The sequence below is a fragment of the Oncorhynchus keta genome, chromosome 20, assembly GCF_023373465.1.
Source record: "Oncorhynchus keta strain PuntledgeMale-10-30-2019 chromosome 20, Oket_V2, whole genome shotgun sequence".
Lineage (NCBI taxonomy): Eukaryota > Metazoa > Chordata > Actinopteri > Salmoniformes > Salmonidae > Oncorhynchus > Oncorhynchus keta.
This window is the reverse complement of record NC_068440.1, coordinates 29,082,697-29,103,197: the sequence shown is the minus strand read 5'-3', so window position 1 is coordinate 29,103,197 and position 20,501 is coordinate 29,082,697. Positions and strand designations below refer to the sequence as shown.

The window sequence follows — 20,501 nt, the reverse complement described above, 5'->3', positions numbered from 1 at the left end:
GACACCCCCTTGATAAAGATGAGCAAAAATGACGATACAAAATGACTAACTACTATTGCTCAGAGAAAGAGATTTTGTTTAACAAGCAATACCTTTTTCTCTCAAAAAGGTAAGGGTCAAAATTGACACACCTGTTTTCAAAATGTTGATTTTTGTGTCCAATTAACCAGTTCTCTGTGGATTTTGATATGTGCTTGGGGTTAGTGTCTTGCTGGAAGATCTACTTGCACAACCACTGGTGTGCATGGCCTAAGAGCTCTGTTTTCATGTCATCCAACAAATGTAAATGCCTGCAGTTTGCTAAATGACATTGGCACTTGGATTGGAACCGGTGCTTTGGTCAGATGACATGAAAATAAAGCTCTTTGGCGACGCGACCAGTGGTCGGTTTGGTATCGAAATGAGAATGCATGAGCAGAAAAGAACCTCATACTTACTGTAAAATATGGTGGTGGATCTTTGATGTTATTGGACTATTTTGATTCCACTGGTCTTGGGGCCCTTGTTAAGGTCAACGGCGTCATTAACTTTACCCAGTACCTGGATATTTTAGCCAACAACCTGGTTGCATTTGCCAGGAGGCTGAAACTTGGCCACAAGTGGGTCTTCCTGCAAGACAATAACCCCAAGCACACATCAAAATTCACAAAGAAATTGGCAACAAAAAAATCAACATTTTGAAATGGCCATCAGCCTCCGGACTTAAACCCTATTGAAAACCTGTGGTTTGAATTGAAGAGGGCCGTCCATAAGAGCAGACTAAGGATATCAAGGATCTGGAAAGATTCTGTATGGAGGAATGGTTTAAGATCCCTCCCAAGGTGTTCTCCAACTCATTAAACATTTGAGAAAAAGGATCAGTGCCATTATCCTCGCAAGGTGAGGTATTGAAAGGTATTGAAAACAAAACCTTTTTGAGAGAAAAAAGTAGTACAACGTGTCTTTCTCAGAGCAATTGTAAAATCATTTCCCCTTTTTTATACAATTATTTGTTTCACCTTTATTTAACTAGGCAAGTCAGTTCAGAACAAATTCTTATTTTCAATGACAGCCTAAGAACAGTTCAGGGGCAGAACGACAGATATTTACCTTGTCATCTCGGGGATCTGGCAACCTTCCAGTTACTAGTCCAACACTCTAACCACTAGTCGACCTGAATTATTTATTTTAAACTGTCATTTTTGCTATTCTTTATCAAGGGTTTCAATTATTTCAGATCCCAATGTATATACAGTACATACTGTAGGCACATACACACAAGTACGGTCTCACGTATATACTTGTACCATCTATAAAATGTACTAATTTGTGCACACACACTCTCACCTTGTTGTTGCCCTGTCCCCAGTGGAAGGAGTAGGGGAGGACAGTGTTGAAGACAAACCATATTGTGATGTAGCCATGGAAGAGGTGATCCCAGCAGTGAAGACCTTGATACGGGCTGTCAGGTGAGTCCTACACCCCCTCTCACATCACCCTTATCTGTACCCACAGGGTACCTACTGGTTCACACCACCCCTACCTGTACCCACAGGGAACGTACTGGTTCACACAACCCCTACCTGTACCCACAGGGTACCTACTGGTTCACAACACCCCTACCTGTACCCATAGGGTACCTACTGGTTCACACCACCCCTACCTGTACCCACAGGGTACCTACTGGTTCACAACACCCCTACCTGTACCCACAGGGTACCTACTGGTTCACACCACCCCTACCTGTACCCACAGGGTACCTACTAGTTCACACCACCCCTACCTGTACCCACATGGTACCTACTGGTTCACAACACCCCTACCTGTACCCACATGGTACCTACACACCACCTACCTGGTACACCCACATGGTACCTACTGGTTCACACCACCCCTACCTGTACCCACATGGTACCTACTGGTTCACAACATCCCTACCTGTACCCACATGGTACCTACTGGTTCACAGCACCCCTACCTGTACACACAGGGAACCTACTGGTTCACACCACCCCTACCTGTACCCACATGGTACCTACTAGTTCACACCACCCCTACCTGTACCCACATGGTACCTACTGGTTCACACCACCCCTAGCTGTACCCACATGGTACCTACTGGTTCACACCATCCCTACCTGTACCCACATGGCACCTACTGGTCCACAGTACCCCTAACTGTGGAACCAGGTCATCTGTCTCCTCTCTGGTCCTCAGGTCGTCACAGAACTTGGGTGGGTCTATAGTACTTCCTGTTATGGTGGCTGGAGTAAGATGAATGCCCAGCTCCTCCAGTGGTCTCAGGCTTGTTTGCAGTGTAAGCTGACGGTAGCGAAAAGTCCACTTTAGCATGGTAACTGAGCCTTCCTGCCGCAGGCCGGGTTCCCAGATCTGATCAGCAAAATTGTGATGTGTCCACACTTAAAAAGATGTCGCATAAAGCTTACTTCATATTTTTTTTAAATAAATAATAATCTCACTGCATCAGCGATAGCATACACAGACGTTTTGGCTTTGCAGCCTTCTTCAGTGTGCGGGTACAAATACTTTCATTGAGCTGAGAAAAGCACCTTATAGTTTAAGTGTCTTCTTTCAGTCATAAAAGTGAATTGAAATGACTTAGGAACTGTGCACACTTTAGAGAGGTGTGTGGCCACTTGGAGACACCAGTTAACCCTCTCACTCAAACCCTTGTCATTTGTTTGTCTTATGTTGCCCCTACCCCACATATCCAGAAATAGTCTTGTTACTCAATCCAGAGTATTTTCTTATTTCCTTCAATCATCAAATAACGTGGCAAAAGGACAACAAATGTCAAATGCACATACAATCAGCAGTGTAAGGTTTGAATTCAGTCTTGTCAGGTGAGTTGTTGTGTCCTGAACTTTGGTCTTTATAATTTCCCCATAATCTATCAACTTTTCTCTTTAATTTGCTACCGTGCTTATGCACCTATTTCTTCTGTAAGACACATTTCACTGTAGCCCTATCCATATAGGGCAATTCCCACGAGTGTAAAGGGTTAAAAGCAGCTTATAGAGTGTATGCTGAAGTGTAGTGTACATACAGTTGAAGTCAAATACATTTAAACTCAGTCTTTCACAATTCCTGACATTTAATCCGAATAAACATTCCCTGTCAGTTAGCATCACCACTTTATTTTAAGAATGTGAAATGTCAGAATAATAGTAGAGAGAATTATTTATTTCAGCTTTTATTTCTTTCATCACATTCCCAACGGGTCAGAGGTTTACATACACTCAATTAGTACTTGGTAGCATTGCCTTTAAATTGTTCAACTTGAGTCCAACGTTTCGGGTAGCCTTCCACAAGCTTCCCACAATAAATTGGGTGAATTTTGGCCCATTCCTCCTGAGAGCTGGTATAACTGAGTCAGGTTTGTAGGCCTCCTTGCTCGGATACGCTTATTCAATTCTTCCCACACATTTTCTATAGGATTGAGGTCAGGGCTTTGTGATGGCCACTCCAATACATTGACTTTGTTGTCCTTAAGCCATTTTGCCACAACTTTGGAAGTATGCTTGGGGTCCTTGTCCATTTGGAAGACCCATTTGCGACCAAGCTTTAACTGATGTCTTGAGATGTTGCTTCCATATATCCACATAATTTTCCTCCCTCATGATGTCATCTATTTTGTGAAGTGCACCAATCCCTTCTGCAGCAAAGCACCCCCACAACATGATGCTGCCACCCTCGTGCTTCACGGTTGGGACGGTGTTCTTTGGCTTGCAAGTCCCCCCCTTTTTCCTCAAAACATAACGATGGTCATTATAGCCAAACAGTTCTATTTTTGTTTCTTAAGACCACAGGACATTTCTCCAAAAAGTATAATCTTTGTCCCCATGTGCAGTTGCAAACCGCCGTCGGGCATTTTTATGACGGTTATGGAGCGGTGGCTTCTACCATGCTGAGCGGCCTTTCAGGTTATGTCGATATTGGACTAATTTTTACTGTGGATATAGATTCTTTTGTACCTGTTTCCTCCAGCATCTTTACAAGGTCCTTTGCTGTTGTTCTGGGATTTATTTGCACTTTTGTACGTTCAAGTACGTTCATCTCTAGGAGACAGAACATGTTACCTTCCTGAGCGGTATGACTGCTGCGTGGTCCCATGGAGTTGATACTTGCATACTATTGTTGTACAGATGCGTTTGGCGTTTGGAAATTGCTCCCAAGGATGAACCAGACTTGTGGAGGTATACCATTTTTTTCTGCGGTCTTGGCTGATTTCTTTTGATTTTCCCATGATGTCAAGCAAAGAGGCACTGAGTTTGAAGGTAGGCCTTGAAATACATCCACAGGTACACCTCCAATTGACTCAAATTGTGTCAATTAGCCTATCAGAAGCTTCTAAAGCCATGACATCATTTTCTGGAATTTTCCAAGCTGTTTAAAGGCACAGTCAACTTAGTGTATGTAAACGTCTGACCCACTGGAATTATTATACAGTGAATTATAAGTGAAATAATCTGTCTGTGAACAATTGTTGGAAAATTACTTGTGTCATGCACAAAGTAGATGTCCTAACCGACTTGGCAAAACTATAGTTTGTTAACTAGAAGTTTGTGGAGTGGTTGAAAACGAGTTTTAATGACTCCAACTTAAGTGTATGTAAACTTGTGCAACCAGAGGAAAAAAACTCTAGACCACTTTTACTCCACACACAGAGACTCATACAAAGCTCTCCCTCACCCTCCATTTGGCAAATCTGACCATAATTCTATCTTCCTGATTCTTTCTTATAAGCAAAAACTAAAGCAGGAAGTGACTCACTCAATACGGAAATAGTCAGATGACGCGGATGTCAGGAATGTTTTGCTAGCACAGACGAGAATATGTTCTGGGATTCATCCAATGGCATTGAGGAGTATACCACTTCAGTCACAGGCTTCATCAATAAGTGCACCGACGATGTCGTCCCCACAGTGACCTGACATACATACTATCCCAACCAGAAGCCATGGCTGCCGCTTTGAAGGAGTGGGAAACTCATCCAGAAACTCATCCGCTTGTAAGATATTCTGCCATGCCCTCAGACGAACCATCAAACAGGCAAAGCGTTAATGCAGGAGTAAGATTGAATCCTACTACACTAGCTCTGACACACGTCGGATGTGGCAGGGCTTGCAAACTATTACAGACTACAAAGGGAAACCCAGTCATGATCTGCCCAGTGACGCAAGCCTACCAGGCAGGCTAAATGCCTTTTATTCTCGCTTGGAGGCAAGCAACACTGAAGCATGCATGAGAGCACCAGCTGTTCTGGATGACTGTGTGAGCATGCTCTCTGTAGCCAATTTGAGCAAGACCTTTAAACAGGTCAACATTCACAAGTCCACGGGGCCAGACAGATTACCAGGATGCGTACTCAGAGCATGCACGGACCAAATGGCAAGTGTCTTCACTGACATCTTCAACCTCTCCCTGGCCGAGTCTGTAATACCTACATGTTTCAAGCAGACCACCATAGTCCTTGTGCCAAGGAAATTAAGGTAACCTCCCTAAATGACTACCGCCCCGTAGCACTCAAGTCATTAGCCATGAAGTGCTTTGAAAGGCTGGTCATGGCTCACATCAACATCATCATCCCAGAAACCCCAGATCCATTCCAATTTGCCAACCGCCCCCACAGATCCACATATGATGCAATCTCAATCGCACTGTACTTTATAATGAATATGGCTCTCCTAAAGCCACTCATAGTCAACTTTTGTATTTCTGCCCAGTTGGGAACCTTTGACACTATTGAAGCAATTTCATGCAGTTTTATCCAGAAATCGTTGTAACTTTTTTTCTAGAGAGTTTGGAAAGTCTACCATTTGCCTATCGTTTGCCTAGTGATAGTTCCATTGCTCTGCAAGTTAGAAGTTGTTTTTTAAGCTCATGTACCTTTTAATAAACAATAGTTTCCCTTTTGGTGTTACACTTAAAAGCTTCCTCCTCCATCACACTCACTTCACTACTTATGTCATGTCATGAGTAGTGTGCATAAAACCAATTAAAAAATGACAGAATGCTGACTTTGTATATTCAATGCTGACTTCAAAGTCTCAACATTTCGGTACCGATGCGGTCTCCTAAAGTGCTGCTCCATTTCCCCACCAGAGCCTCTGAGCCTGTAGATAATGATATAGTGCCAACTATGCCCCTATGCCAGGTAGCTGTAGGGGGCATACTTCAGGCTGACCATGTATTATTATAACCATAACACGCGATCAAGAGAGACTCAGCACTTTGAAGAACCCCTTTAATTATTTTTATTGTTTCATTCCTTTCTACTTTTCCTTACCCTTTCTTTAACCCACACCTGAGACCCGCCCTGTCAGAAAAAATATGCTTCTACCTGCAAAATGAAAAAATACACCCTGCAAAAATCAAGTCATGAAGAATGCATCACTAGTGCTGTGTGAGGAAGGAAGGAGGAAGGGTGTCGACCACCACGCTTCTTTACTTACGTCCCCCCTCTCCTGAAGAACAGAAGAGGGAGGGAAAGAGAGAGGGAGAGAGAGTGTGTGTTATGATGTCTGCCGTCAGAGTTGCAGCACACACCACTAAACTGCCATTGCACATGCAGCTGTTCAGTCGCCACGTTACACCCTTCCGCCTTCCTGTCTGTGCCACAGCCCTGCTGTGATGTGGTGTGCGTGTGTGTTTCACCAACACACTGATATCAAAGCAGCCTTAGTCCGTCTGTGTGTGAGAGATAGGGTTTCCTCATAAAACAGCCCTCCTCCTCACCCGCCTCGCCCTGCTTCCACTCTCTGCCCACTCCAACTCACGGAGCAATCCATCACGGTGTGGGATGACCGGTTAAGTGCTTCTGTTTTGTGATCCTAACATTTGGCGTTTCCTGTGTTCTGCCGAGCCAGCACCTTAGGATCCGGGTGGGGGAGAGTAGCACAGCCAGCCGCTTTTACTCTGTTTCTCCTATAGTGTGACAAGCAGACAAAACTCTGCTCAAAGCAGTACTGTTGTTGGCCATGACACTATTGTACAGTATGTGCTTGGTCAACACTCTTCAGCCCCAACGTACCCTTTACTTCTCTCTAGGAAAGGGCAACTATTGGTGGAGGGAGGATGTGAATAAAATTAGCTTTGTGCACAGCTGTCTCACTGAGAGGAGAGGGGTTAGACTAGACACACACACACACACACACAGGGGTCCACCACTGTGTGTGTGTGTGTGTGTGTGTGTGTGTGTGTGTGTGTGTGTGTGTGTGTGTGTGTGTGTGTGTGTGTGTGTGTGTGTGTGTGTGTGTGTGTGTGTGTGTGTGTGTGTGTGTGTGTGTGTGTGTGTTAGAAAGAGCTAATAGCTGACTTAGTAGAAGGATAGGGTGTGCAGAAAACCAAGTGTGTCCCTCTCTCCTTACACAGTGCACCGGAACAAGGGTGTCGATTAGAGATATGTATACAGTAAGTATTCTATACATAGCTATACATGTCTCATTGATAATACAGGAGCAATGTCATTGTCAGATTTCACAACAAAGGGGAATCATTGTGGAACTCTCCAGTGGTTTCCTTTTATGAGGCTATTTCTGAATGATATTGGTAAGGTCACTTTGACTGCAAATCTCACTTAATCACACCTACGTAGTTACACTGATGAAGCTCAGGACTCGTTTCATGGTTAAATGCTTTTGCAGTATTCACTTATTTATATCAGCAGTGTGAGGCATTTCTACGAATGTTTGTGTGTGCGTGTATAGGATTCTGAAGTTCCTGGTGGCCAAGAGGAAGTTTAAGGAGACTCTGCGTCCATACGACGTGAAGGACGTCATAGAGCAGTACTCTGCTGGACACCTGGACATGCTGGGGAGGATCAAGAGTCTACAAACCAGGTACACACACACACACACACACACACACACACACACACACACACACACACACACACACACACACACACACACACACACACACACACACACACACACACACACACACACACACACACACACACACACACACACACACACATACACACATACACACACAACCTACAACAGTTGGAAACAGAGTGGATTCATACCCCCACACACTCCATCACCTATAACACCACAAAATTAACCATTTTGATAATGGTTGTTGTGTGTTGTCCTGGTCCTCCCCAGAGTGGATCAGATAGTGGGTCGGGGATCGTCCTACCAGGCAGATAATAAGAAGGTGAGGAGTGAGAAGGGAGAGAAGACCCCTCCAGAACTGGACCTTCTGGACGAGCTCAGTATGATGGGACGGGTCATTAAGGTGGAGAAACAGGTACAGAGCTCCAGTATGGTAGATTTATTGCTCAGGTGCTTAGACAGTATAGTTCTGAGTGAATGTTTGTAGGAAACACTTCATTTACATTCCAGGCCTGTTTCAGATGGTATTTTCCTGATGATTAATTATTTAGGTCAGTGTCCCATACCCCTTCAAACATTCAACCTCCAGCTGCGTACCCCCTCGAGCACCAGGGTCAGCACACTCTAAAATGTTGTTTTTTGCCATCATTGTAAGCCTGCCACACACACAGTATACAATACATTTATTAATAAACATAAGAAGAAGTGTGAGTTTTTGTCACAACCTGGCTCGTGGAAAGTGACAGACCTCTTATAGGACCAGGGCACAAATAATAATATAATAATAATCAATAATTTTGCTCTTTATTTTACCATCTCACATTTAAAACTTTATTTGTTCACCGAAAATTGTGAATAACTCACCACAGGTAAATGAGAAGGGTGTGCTTGAAAGGATGCACATAACTCTGCAATGTTGGGTCGTATTGGAAAGAGTCTCAGTCTTAAATCATTTTACACACACAGGCTGTGCCTGTATTTAGTTTTCATGCTAGTGACGGCCGAGAATCCATTCTCACACAGGTACGTGGTTGAAAAGGGCATCAGTGTCTTAACAGCGCGATTTGCCAAGGGAGGATACTCTGAGGATACTCTGCCCAATCCAGAAAGCTGGCAGTGGCTTCTGATTAACTTCAATTTTCACAGAACCGTTTGTTGCTATCTTGATGCGTCTCTCTTGTTCAGATATCGGTAAGTGGACTGGAGGCAGGGCATGAAAGGGATAACGAATCCAGTTGTTTGTGTCATCTGTTTCGGGAAAGTACCTGCGTAATTACGCACCCAACTCACTCAGGTGCTTTGCTATATCACATTTGACATTGTCCCTAAGCTTGAATTCATTTGCACACGAAAAATCATACAATGATGGAAAGACCTGTGTGTTGTCCTTTCTAATGCAGACAGAGAAGAGCTCCAACTTCTTAATCATAGCCTCAATTTTGTCCCGCACATTGAATGTAGTTGTGGAGAGTCCCTGTAATCCTAGATTCAGATCATTCAGGCGAGGAAAAAACATCACCCAGTAATTTGAGAAACTCATCATCATGCAAGCGGTCAGACAAGTGAAAATTATGGTCAGTAAAGAAAACTTTAAGCTTGTCTCAATGTTTTTTAAATGTGTCAATACTTTGCCCCTTCATAACCAGCGCCCTTCTGTATGTTGTAAAAGCGTTAGATGGTCGCTGCCCATATCATTGCATAGTGCAAAAAATACACAAGAGTTCAGGGGTTGTTCATTTTCACTGTAGTGTCCAAAACGTCTTTCAAGCTGTCAGGCATTCCCTTGGCAGCAAGAGCCTCTTGATGGATGCTGCAGTGTACCCAAGTGGCGTCGGGAGCAACTGCTTAAATGCACATTACCACTCCACTATGTCTCCCTGTCATGGCCTTTGCGCCATCAGTAGAGATACCAACACATCTTGAACACCAAAGTCCATTTGATTTCACAAAGCTGTCCAGTACTTTAAAAATATCCTCTCCATTTGTCCTGGTTTGCAGTGGTTTGCAGAAGAGGATGTCTTCCTTAATTGAACCCCCATAAACGTTACGGACATATACCAGGAGCTGTGCCAGGCCCATCATGTCTGACTCATCCAGCTGTAACAGACATATACCAGGAGCTGTGCCAGGCCCATCATGTCTGACTCATCCAGCTGTAACAGACATATACCAGGAGCTGTGCCAGGCCCGCCACGTCTGACTCATCCAGCTGTAACAGACATATACCAGGAGCTGTGCCAGGCCCATCATGTCTGACTCATCCAGCTGTAACAGACATATACCAGGAGCTGTGCCAGGCCCCAGCTGTGCCAGGCGTGACTGTAACAGACTCATCCAGCTGTAACAGAACAGACATATACCAGGAGCTGTGCCAGGCCCTCCACGTCTGTTGACTCATCCAGCTGTAACAGACATATACCAGGAGCTGTGCCAGGCCCGCCACGTCTGACTCATCCAGCTGTAACAGACATATACCAGGAGCTGTGCCAGGCCCGCCACGTCTGACTCATCCAGCTGTAACAGACATATACCAGGAGCTGTGCCAGGCCTGCCACGTCTGACTCATCCAGCTGTAACAGACATATACCAGGAGCTGTGCCAGGCCTGCCACGTCTGACTCATCCAGCTGTAACAGACATATACCAGGAGCTGTACCAGGCCTGCCACGTCTGACTCATCCAGCTGTAATGCATAGAATTCACTGGCTTGTATACGGAGCAGTAATTGTTTCAAAACATCTCCTGCCATATCTCCTGCCATGTCACTGTTGTGTCGTGAAACAGTGTTGTTTGATGAAGACATTGTCTGTATAGTTTTTTGGGCCTTTTCCCTCAGCATTGTCCCAGCCATATCCACGGCAGCTGGAAGAATGAAGTCCTCCACAATATTATGTGGCTTACCTGTCCTAGCCACTTGGTAGCTCACCATAGAAGACGCTTCTAGCCCCTTCTTATTAATGGTATCTGTTGCTTTTATACATGTCTTACTACTCGAAAGTCATCTTAATTCTCACTCATAAAACTCCTGTGGCTTATTTTTCAAATTGGCATGTTTTGCTTCTAAATGTCTGTTCAAGAGTGAAGGTTTGATCGAGTTGTGAGAAAGTACTTTTGCACATATAACACACTGTGGTTGAGGAAAGGCACTACACCCAATATAAGTGAACCCCGAATCAATGTAGTTCTCATCATATTTGCGCCACTTCGACCAACGTCCCTGTCTGTTCTTCGGTGCTTTGCCGGGTAAGGGGGCAATAGCTCTTCGGCGGCATCAGATTCACAACTGTCAGTGTCCATGCTAGCTGGGCTAACAACAAATGTAGAATTACTGATGTTAGCATTGGATGTGCTGTGCAAGCAGAACAACGTCTGTCATGGACAGGTGTAGTACTGCTTGTAGTAGCAGTACTACCAGTAGAGCTGGTATGTGTCTCTATGGGCCTTACTTTTTTTTAACCATTCATCCTTTTTCGAGCAAACGGAATGAGCAGCAGCTACGTTTGGCTACATACGGACCGATAGTGGAATTCCTGCAAGAGAGTAATGGTTAATGTGATTGGATGTAAATTCTTTGACTTGGCTACCTGTATTTGATATTGTGTTGTTATTTTGCTGAACACTAGATGGTTTAATTTTATTTTTGGCAGGGAAACGAGGCTACTCATGCGAGAAAAAAACCTCACCCAAATGTATAGCCCCGTTGGAAAAAATATATGGAATGTTTGAAAATGTGAAGAAATAAAATAAAATAAAAAATATATTTAAAAAAAATGTGTTTATTATCATTTTTAAAATCTGAATCACATTTTATTTTGCGTGGCCCCGTTTGAGAAAACCTGGTTTAGGTTATTCTTTGATAATTACTAAGTAATAACCTTTTCATTTGATTTGTAAGAAAATACCAGGTAAATGATAGACTGTAAAATAATCATGTCTATTTGACTTTATTATTCCATTGTGTATATTAGTACATAACATTGGGGCCAGTGGCGCAATGTCTGACTACGGATCAGAAGTTTCTAGGTTTGACTGCTGGCTCTGCACTGTATTCAGTTGACCAAAATCAAGCTCTGAAAAATATTTAATTTACTCCTGAGGTGTTGACCTGTTGCACCCTCTACAACCACTGTGATTATTATAATTTCACCATGCTGGTCATCTATGAACGTTTGAACATCTTGGCCATGTACTGTTAGAATCTCCACTCGGTACAGTCAGAAGAGGACTGGCCACCCCTCCAGAGCCTGGTACCTCTCTAGGTTTATTCCTAGGTTCCTGCCTTTCTAGGGAGTTTTTCCTCGCCACCGTGCTTCTACACCTGCAATGCTTGCTGTTTGGGGTTCTAGTCTGGGTTTCTGTACAGCATTTTGTGACATCGGCTGATGTAGAAAGAGCTTTATAAATACATTTTATTGATTGATTGAGCATAGCTAGTACTAATAACATAGTTGAATGTTGCATTTTTGGGATATATTTTTATCTTGTGATTTTTGTATAGCGTTTGTATCTTGTTGTTTTGTCGGTGTGTACAGGTGCAGTCGATAGAGAACAAGCTGGACCTCCTTCTTAACTTCTACACCCAGTGTCTGAAGAAAGGCTCATCCAACTTCACCCTGTCCTCCCTGTTGGAACCAGACCTGACGTCAGACTACCACAGCCCCACGGACCACCGCGACCTCTTCCCCTCTGCCAACACACTCAACATCTCCCACTCAGAGTCCAGCAATATGGAGTGACTGGTAGTGTACTCACTGACTGGGGCTGGGGCTGGGGCTGGGGCGGGTATGAACTGGGCCCACCACTAGACCCTCACCTCAATGTTTTTAAGCCCTGAGATGTCATGTCACTATACTGGACTGTAGCAGCACTCCTGGAACAAACCTCTATGCCCATATCTATTTGCAGTTGTAACCTTTGACCTTTCTACTGATCACCAAACCAATTTGATTCCTAACTTAGAAACCTCTTTCTAGGAATTCAGACTCCACACTTTAGAACCCACACTTATTAGTTCCTCCCTCCACATATTTAACATCCTCTGCTTCATATGTTAGAGCCACCAATAGTGGAGAATTCATCATGCTATCCTCTCTTTATTTTAGTGCTGAGCGATTAACTGAAATGTTGGTTATTGTTCACCAACGTCAGGTCAGTTATCTGAATTCCATTTCATTCTGTTTTTATCTGTGAGCTCAGAGATGAATCATATTGGTGCGATGTAGTAGGGAGTTGTAGTTTCCAACAGGCCAATGGACTCTACAAGGTATCGAAAGCATTCCACAGGGATGATGGCCCATGTTGACTCCAATGCTTCGGTCAATCTGGAGGCAAAAAATAACCATACACCTGTTTAGGCGAGGTGCTGGCTAGCGGAGTAGAACACCTGTTTAGGAGAGGTGCTGGCTAGTGGAGTAGAACACCTGTTTAGGCGATGTGCTGGCTAGCGGAGTAGAACACCTGTTTAGGAGAGGTGCTGGCTAGTGGAGGAGAACACCTGTTTAGGCGAGGTGCTGGCTAGTGGAGTAGAACACCTGTTTAGCCGATGTGCTGGCTAGCGGAGTAGAACACCTGTTTAGGAGAGGTGCTGGCTAGTGGAGTAGAACACCTGTTTAGGAGAGGTGCTGGCTAGTGGAGTAGAACACCTGTTTAGGCGAGGTGCTGGCTAGTGGAGTAGAACACCTGTTTAGGAGATGTGCTGGCTAGCGGAGTAGAACACCTGTTTAGGAGAGGTGCTGGCTAGCGGAGTAGAACACCTGTTTAGGAGAGGTGCTGGCTAGCGGAGTAGAACACCTGTTTAGGAGAGTGCTGGCTAGCGGAGTAGAACACCTGTTTAGGAGAGGTGCTGGCTAGCGGAGTAGAACACCTGTTTAGCTGGCTAGCGGAGTAGAACACCTGTTTAGGCGAGGTGCTGGCTAGCGGAGGCAGTGTTAGAACTACCTGTTTAGGCGACCTGTTTAGCGGAGTAGAACACCTGTTTAGGCGAGGTGCTGGCTAACACCTGTTTAGGAGTGCTGGCTAGCGAACACCTGTTTAGGCGAGGTGCTGGCTAGCGGAGTAGAACACCTGTTTAGGCGAGGTGCTGGCTAGCGGAGTAGAACACCTGTTTAGGCGAGGTGCTGGCTAGCGGAGTAGAACACCTGTTTAGGCGAGGTGCTGGCTAGCGGAGTAGAACACCTGTTTAGGCGAGGTGCTGGCTAGCGGAGGAGAACACCTGTTTAGGAGAGGTGCTGGCTAGCGGAGTAGAACACCTGTTTAGGCGATGTGCTGGCTAGCGGAGTAGAACACCTGTTTAGGCGATGTGCTGGCTAGCGGAGTAGAACACCTGTTTAGGCGAGGTGCTGGCTAGCGGAGTAGAACACCTGTTTAGGCGAGGTGCTGGCTAGCGGAGGAGAACACCTGTTTAGGAGTGCTGGTGCTGGCTAGCGGAGTAGAACACCTGTTTAGGCGGCTAGCGGAGCACCTGGCTAGGTGCTGGCTAGCGGAGTAGAACACCTGTTTAGGCGAGGTGCTGGCTAGCGGAGGAGAACACCTGTTTAGGAGAGGTGCTGGCTAGCGGAGTAGAACACCTGTTTAGGCGATGTGCTGGCTAGCGGAGTAGAACACCTGTTTAGGCGATGTGCTGGCTAGCGGAGTAGAACACCTGTTTAGGCGATGTGCTGGCTAGCGGAGTAGAACACCTGTTTAGGCGAGGTGCTGGCTAGCGGAGTAGAACACCTGTTTAGGCATGAGGTGGCTGGCTAGCGGAGTAGAACACCTGTTTAGGCGAGGTGCTGGCTAGCGGAGTAGAACACCTGTTTAGGCGATGTGCTGGCTAGCGGAGTAGAACACCTGTTTAGGCGATGTGCTGGCTAGCGGTGTTTAGGAGAGGTGCTGGCTAGCGGAGTAGAACACCTGTTTAGGCGAGATGCTGGCTAGCGGAGTAGAACACCTGTTTAGGCGAGGTGCTGGCTAGCGGAGTAGAACACCTGTTTAGGCGAGGTGCTGGCTAGCGGAGTAGAACACCTGTTTAGGCGAGGTGCTGGCTAGTGGAGGAGAACACCTGTTTAGGCGAGGTGCTGGCTAGCGGAGTAGAACACCTGTTTAGGCGAGGTGCTGGCTAGCGGAGTAGAACACCTGTTTAGGCGAGGTGCTGGCTAGCGGAGTAGAACACCTGTTTAGGAGAGGTGCTGGCTAGCGGAGTAGAACACCTGTTTAGGCGAGGTGCTGGCTAGCGGAGTAGAACACCTGTTTAGGCGATGTGCTGGCTAGCGGAGTAGAACACCTGTTTAGGCGAGGTGCTGGCTGCGCACCTGTTTAGGCGAGGTGCTGGCTAGTGGAGAGAACACCTGTTTAGGAGAGGTGCTGGCTAGCGGAGTAGAACACCTGTTTAGGCGAGGTGCTGGCTAGCGGAGTAGAACACCTGTTTAGGCGAGGTGCTGGCTAGCGGAGTAGAACACCTGTTTAGGAGAGGTGCTGGCTAGCGGAGTAGAACACCTGTTTAGGCGAGGTGCTGGCTAGCGGAGTAGAACACCTGTTTAGGCGAGGTGCTGGCTAGCGGAGTAGAACACCTGTTTAGGCGAGGTGCTGGCTAGCGGAGTAGAACACCTGTTTAGGTGAGGTGCTGGCTAGCGGAGTAGAACACCTGTTTAGGCGAGGTGCTGGCTAGCGGAGTAGAACACCTGTTTAGGAGAGAGAAGAACACCTGTTTAGGAGAGGTGCTGGCTAGCGGAGTAGAACACCTGTTTAGGCGAGGTGCTGGCTAGCGGAGTAGAACACCTGTTTAGGCGAGGTGCTGGCTAGCGGAGTAGAACACCTGTTTAGGCCGATGTGCTGGCTGCTGGCTGTTTAGCTGGCTAGTAGAACACCTGTTTAGGCGATGTGCTGGCTAGCTGGCTAGTAGAACACCTGTTTAGGCGAGGTGCTGGCTAGCGGAGTAGAACACCTGTTTAGGCGATGTGCTGGCTAGCGGAGTAGAACACCTGTTTAGGCGATGTGCTGGCTAGCGGAGTAGAACACCTGTTTAGGCGAGGTGCTGGCTAGCGGAGTAGAACACCTGTTTAGGCGAGGTGCTGGCTAGCGGAGTAGAACACCTGTTTAGGCGAGGTGCTGGCTAGCGGAGTAGAACACCTGTTTAGGCGATGTGCTGGCTAGCGGAGTAGAACACCTGTTTAGGCGATGTGCTGGCTAGCGGAGTAGAACACCTGTTTAGGCGATGTGCTGGCTAGCGGAGTAGAACACCTGTTTAGGCGATGTGCTGGCTAGCGGAGTAGAACACCTGTTTAGGCGATGTGCTGGCTAGCGGAGTAGAACACCTGTTTAGGCGAGGTGCTGGCTAGCTGGAGGAGAACACCTGTTTAGGCGAGGTGCTGGCTAGCGGAGTAGAACACCTGTTTAGGCGAGGTGCTGGCTAGCGGAGTAGAACACCTGTTTAGGCGAGGTGCTGGCTAGCGGAGTAGAACACCTGTTTAGGCGATGTGCTGGCTAGCGGAGTAGAACACCTGTTTAGGCGATGTGCTGGCTAGCGGAGTAGAACACCTGTTTAGGCGAGGTGCTGGCTAGCTGAGTAGAACACCTGTTTAGGCGAGTGCTGGCTAGCGGAGTAGAACACCTGTTTAGGCTGAGTGCTGGCTAGCGGAGTAGAACACCTGTTTAGGCGAGGTGCTGGCCGGAGTAGAACACCTGTTTAGGCGAGGTGCTGGCTAGCACCTGTTTAGGAGTGCTGGCTAGCGGAGAACACCTGTTTAGGCGATGTGCTGGCTAGCGGAGTAGAACACCTGTTTAGGCGATGTGCTGGCTAGCGGAGTAGAACACCTGTTTAGGCGAGGTGCTGGCTAGCGGAGTAGAACACCTGTTTAGGCGAGGTGCTGGCTAGCGGAGTAGAACACCTGTTTAGGCGAGGTGCTGGCTAGCGGAGTAGAACACCTGTTTAGGCGAGGTGCTGGCTAGCGGAGTAGAACACCTGTTTAGGCGAGGTGCTGGCTAGCGGAGTAGAACACCTGTTTAGGCGAGGTGCTGGCTAGCGGAGTAGAACACCTGTTTAGGCGAGGTGCTGGCTAGCGGAGTAGAACACCTGTTTAGGCGATGTGCTGGCTAGCGGAGTAGAACACCTGTTTAGGCGATGTGCTGGCTAGCGGAGTAGAACACCTGTTTAGGCGAGGTGCTGGCTAGCGGAGTAGAACACCTGTTTAGGCGAGGTGCTGGCTAGCGGAGTAGAACACCTGTTTAGGAGGTGCTGGCTAGCGGAGTAGAACACCTGTTTAGAGGAGAACACCTGTTTAGGAGAGGTGCTGGCTAGCGGAGTAGAACACCTGTTTAGGCGAGGTGCTGGCTAGCGGAGTAGAACACCTGTTTAGGAGAGGTGCTGGCTAGCGGAGTAGAACACCTGTTTAGGCGATGTGCTGGCTAGCGGAGTAGAACACCTGTTTAGGCGATGTGCTGGCTAGCGGAGTAGAACACCTGTTTAGGCGAGGTGCTGGCTAGCGGAGTAGAACACCTGTTTAGGCGATGTGCTGGCTAGCGGAGTAGAACACCTGTTTAGGCGAGGTGCTGGCTAGCGGAGTAGAACACCTGTTTAGGCGAGGTGCTGGCTAGCGGAGTAGAACACCTGTTTAGGCGAGGTGCTGGCTAGCGGAGTAGAACACCTGTTTAGGCGATGTGCTGGCTAGCGGAGTAGAACACCTGTTTAGGTGCTGGCTAGCGGAGTAGAACACCTGTTTAGGCGATGTGCTGGCTAGCGGAGTAGAACACCTGTTTAGGCGAGGTGCTGGCTAGCTGAGGAGAACACCTGTTTAGGCGAGGTGCTGGCTAGCGGAGTAGAACACCTGTTTAGGCGAGGTGCTGGCTAGCGGAGGGAGAACACCTGTTTAGGCGAGGTGCTGGCTAGCGGAGTAGAACACCTGTTTAGGCGAGGTGCTGGCTAGCGGAGTAGAACACCTGTTTAGGCGAGGTGCTGGCTAGCGGAGTAGAACACCTGTTTAGGCGATGTGCTGGCTAGCGGAGTAGAACACCTGTTTAGGCGAGGTGCTGGCTAGCGGAGTAGAACACCTGTTTAGGCGAGGTGCTGGCTAGCGGAGTAGAACACCTGTTTAGGCGAGGTGCTGGCTAGCGGAGTAGAACACCTGTTTAGGCGAGGTGCTGGCTAGCGGTTTAGGCGAGTAGAACACCTGTTTAGGCGAGGTGCTGGCTAGCGGAGTAGAACACCTGTTTAGGCGGTGCTGGCGGCGGAGTAGAACACCTGTTTAGGCGATGTGCTGGCTAGCGGAGTAGAACACCTGTTTAGGCGAGGTGCTGGCTAGCGGAGTAGAACACCTGTTTAGGCGAGGTGCTGGCTAGCGGAGTAGAACACCTGTTTAGGCGAGGTGCTGGCTAGCGGAGTAGAACACCTGTTTAGGCGATGTGCTGGCTAGCGGAGTAGAACACCTGTTTAGGCGATGTGCTGGCTAGCGGAGTAGAACACCTGTTTAGGCGAGTGCTGGCTAGCTGGCTAGTAGAACACCTGTTTAGGCGAGGTGCTGGCTAGCGGAGTAGAACACCTGTTTAGGCGAGGTGCTGGCTAGCGGAGTAGAACACCTGTTTAGGCGAGGTGCTGGCTAGCGGAGTAGAACACCTGTTTAGGCGAGGTGCTGGCTAGCGGAGTAGAACACCTGTTTAGGCTGGCGAGGTGCTGGCTAGCGGAGTAGAACACCTGTTTAGGCGAGGTGCTGGCTAGCGGAGTAGAACACCTGTTTAGGAGAGGTGCTGGCTAGCGGAGTAGAACACCTGTTTAGGCGAGGTGCTGGCTAGCGGAGTAGAACACCTGTTTAGGCGAGGTGCTGGCTAGCGGAGTAGAACACCTGTTTAGGCGAGGTGCTGGCTAGCGGAGTAGAACACCTGTTTAGGCGAGGTGCTGGCTAGCGGAGTAGAACACCTGTTTAGGCGAGGTGCTGGCTAGCGGAGTAGAACACCTGTTTAGGCGAGGTGCTGGCTAGCGGAGTAGAACACCTGTTTAGGAGAGGTGCTGGCTAGCGGAGTAGAACACCTGTTTAGGAGAGGTGCTGGCTAGCGGAGTAGAACACCTGTTTAGGCGAGGTGCTGGCTAGCGGAGTAGAACACCTGTTTAGGCGAGGTGCTGGCTAGCGGAGTAGAACACCTGTTTAGGCGATGTGCTGGCTAGCGGAGTAGAACACCTGTTTAGGAGAGGTGCTGGCTAGAACACCTGTTTAGGATGTGCTGGCTAGAACACCTGTTTAGGCGAGGTGCTGGCTAGCGGAGTAGAACACCTGTTTAGGAGAGGTGCTGGCTAGCGGAGTAGAACTGGCTGGCGGAGTAGAACACCTGTTTAGGCGAGGTGCTGGCTAGCGGAGTAGAACACCTGTTTAGGCGAGGTGCTGGCTAGCGGAGTAGAACACCTGTTTAGGCGATGTGCTGGCTAGCGGAGTAGAACACCTGTTTAGGAGGTGCTGGAGCGGTGTTGGCTAGCGGAGTAGAACACCTGTTTAGGCGATGTGCTGGCTAGCGGAGTAGAACACCTGTTTAGGCGATGTGCTGGCTAGCGGAGTAGAACACCTGTTTAGGCGATGTGCTGGCTAGCGGAGTAGAACACCTGTTTAGGCGAGGTGCTGGCTAGCGGAGTAGAACACCTGTTTAGGCGAGGTGCTGGCTAGCGGAGTAGAACACCTGTTTAGGCGATGTGCTGGCTAGCGGAGTAGAACACCTGTTTAGGCGATGTGCTGGCTAGCGGAGTAGAACACCTGTTTAGGCGAGGTGCTGGCTAGCGGAGTAGAACACCTGTTTAGGCGATGTGCTGGCTAGCGGAGTAGAACACCTGTTTAGGCGAGGTGCTGGCTAGCGGAGTAGAACACCTGTTTAGGCGATGTGCTGGCTAGCGGAGTAGAACACCTGTTTAGGAGAGGTGCTGGCTAGCGGAGTAGAACACCTGTTTAGGAGAGGTGCTGGCTAGCGGAGTAGAACACCTGTTTAGGCGAGGTGCTGGCTAGCGGAGTAGAACACCTGTTTAGGCGAGGTGCTGGCTAGCGGAGTAGAACACCTGTTTAGGCGAGTGCTGGCTAGCGGAGTAGAACACCTGTTTAGGCGATGTGCTGGCTAGCGGAGTAGAACACCTGTTTAGGCGAGGTGCTGGCTAGCGGAGTAGAACACCTGTTTAGGCGATGTGCTGGCTGTTTAGGCGAGGTGCTGGCTAGCGGAGTAGAACACCTGTTTAGGCGAGGTGCTGGCTAGCGGAGTAGAACACCTGTTTAGGCGAGCTGCTGGCTAGAACACCTGTTTAGAGAGGTGCTGGCTAGCGGAAGAACACCTGTTTAGGCGAGGTGCTGGCTAGCGGAGTAGAACACCTGTTTAGGCGATGTGCTGGCTAGCGGAGTAGAACACCTGTTTAGGCGAGGTGCTGGCTAGCGGTAGAACACCTGTTTAGGCGATGTGCTGGCTAGCGGAGAGAACACCTGTTTAGGCGAGGTGCTGGCTAGCGGAGTAGAACACCTGTTTAGGAGGTGCTGGCTAGGTGCACCTGTTTAGCTGGCTAGCGGAGTAGAACACCTGTTTAGGCGAGGTTTAGCTGGCTGGCTAGCGGAGTAGAACACCTGTTTAGGCGAGGTGCTGGCTAGCGGAGTAGAACACCTGTTTAGGAGAGGTGCTGGCTAGCGGAGTAGAACACCTGTTTAGGCGAGGTGCTGGCTAGCGGAGT

At 48.0% G+C, this 20,501-nt stretch overlaps 1 protein-coding gene and 1 long non-coding RNA gene across 2 annotated transcripts in view; one reads left to right on the top strand and one right to left on the bottom strand.

The window, feature by feature from the left end:
• Positions 1-13,590, top strand: part of LOC118372217 (potassium voltage-gated channel subfamily KQT member 4) — a 152,677-nt gene extending 139,087 nt beyond the window's left edge. The window contains exons 10-13 of the mRNA XM_052472568.1: positions 1,349-1,448; positions 7,710-7,841; positions 8,115-8,259; positions 12,376-13,590. Of these exons, the coding sequence (XP_052328528.1) occupies positions 1,349-1,448; positions 7,710-7,841; positions 8,115-8,259; positions 12,376-12,579 (581 nt within the window). The 3' untranslated portion in view covers positions 12,580-13,590. The remainder of the gene's footprint in view (positions 1-1,348; positions 1,449-7,709; positions 7,842-8,114; positions 8,260-12,375) is intronic.
• On the bottom strand, positions 13,477-14,548 carry LOC127909945 (uncharacterized). Its single transcript, XR_008073134.1, has 4 exons — positions 14,336-14,548; positions 14,203-14,239; positions 13,944-14,054; positions 13,477-13,522 (listed from the first exon to the last, which is right to left on the bottom strand). It is a non-coding gene; the product is annotated as an uncharacterized LOC127909945 (long non-coding RNA).
• Between the last annotated feature and the right edge of the window lie 5,953 nt (positions 14,549-20,501).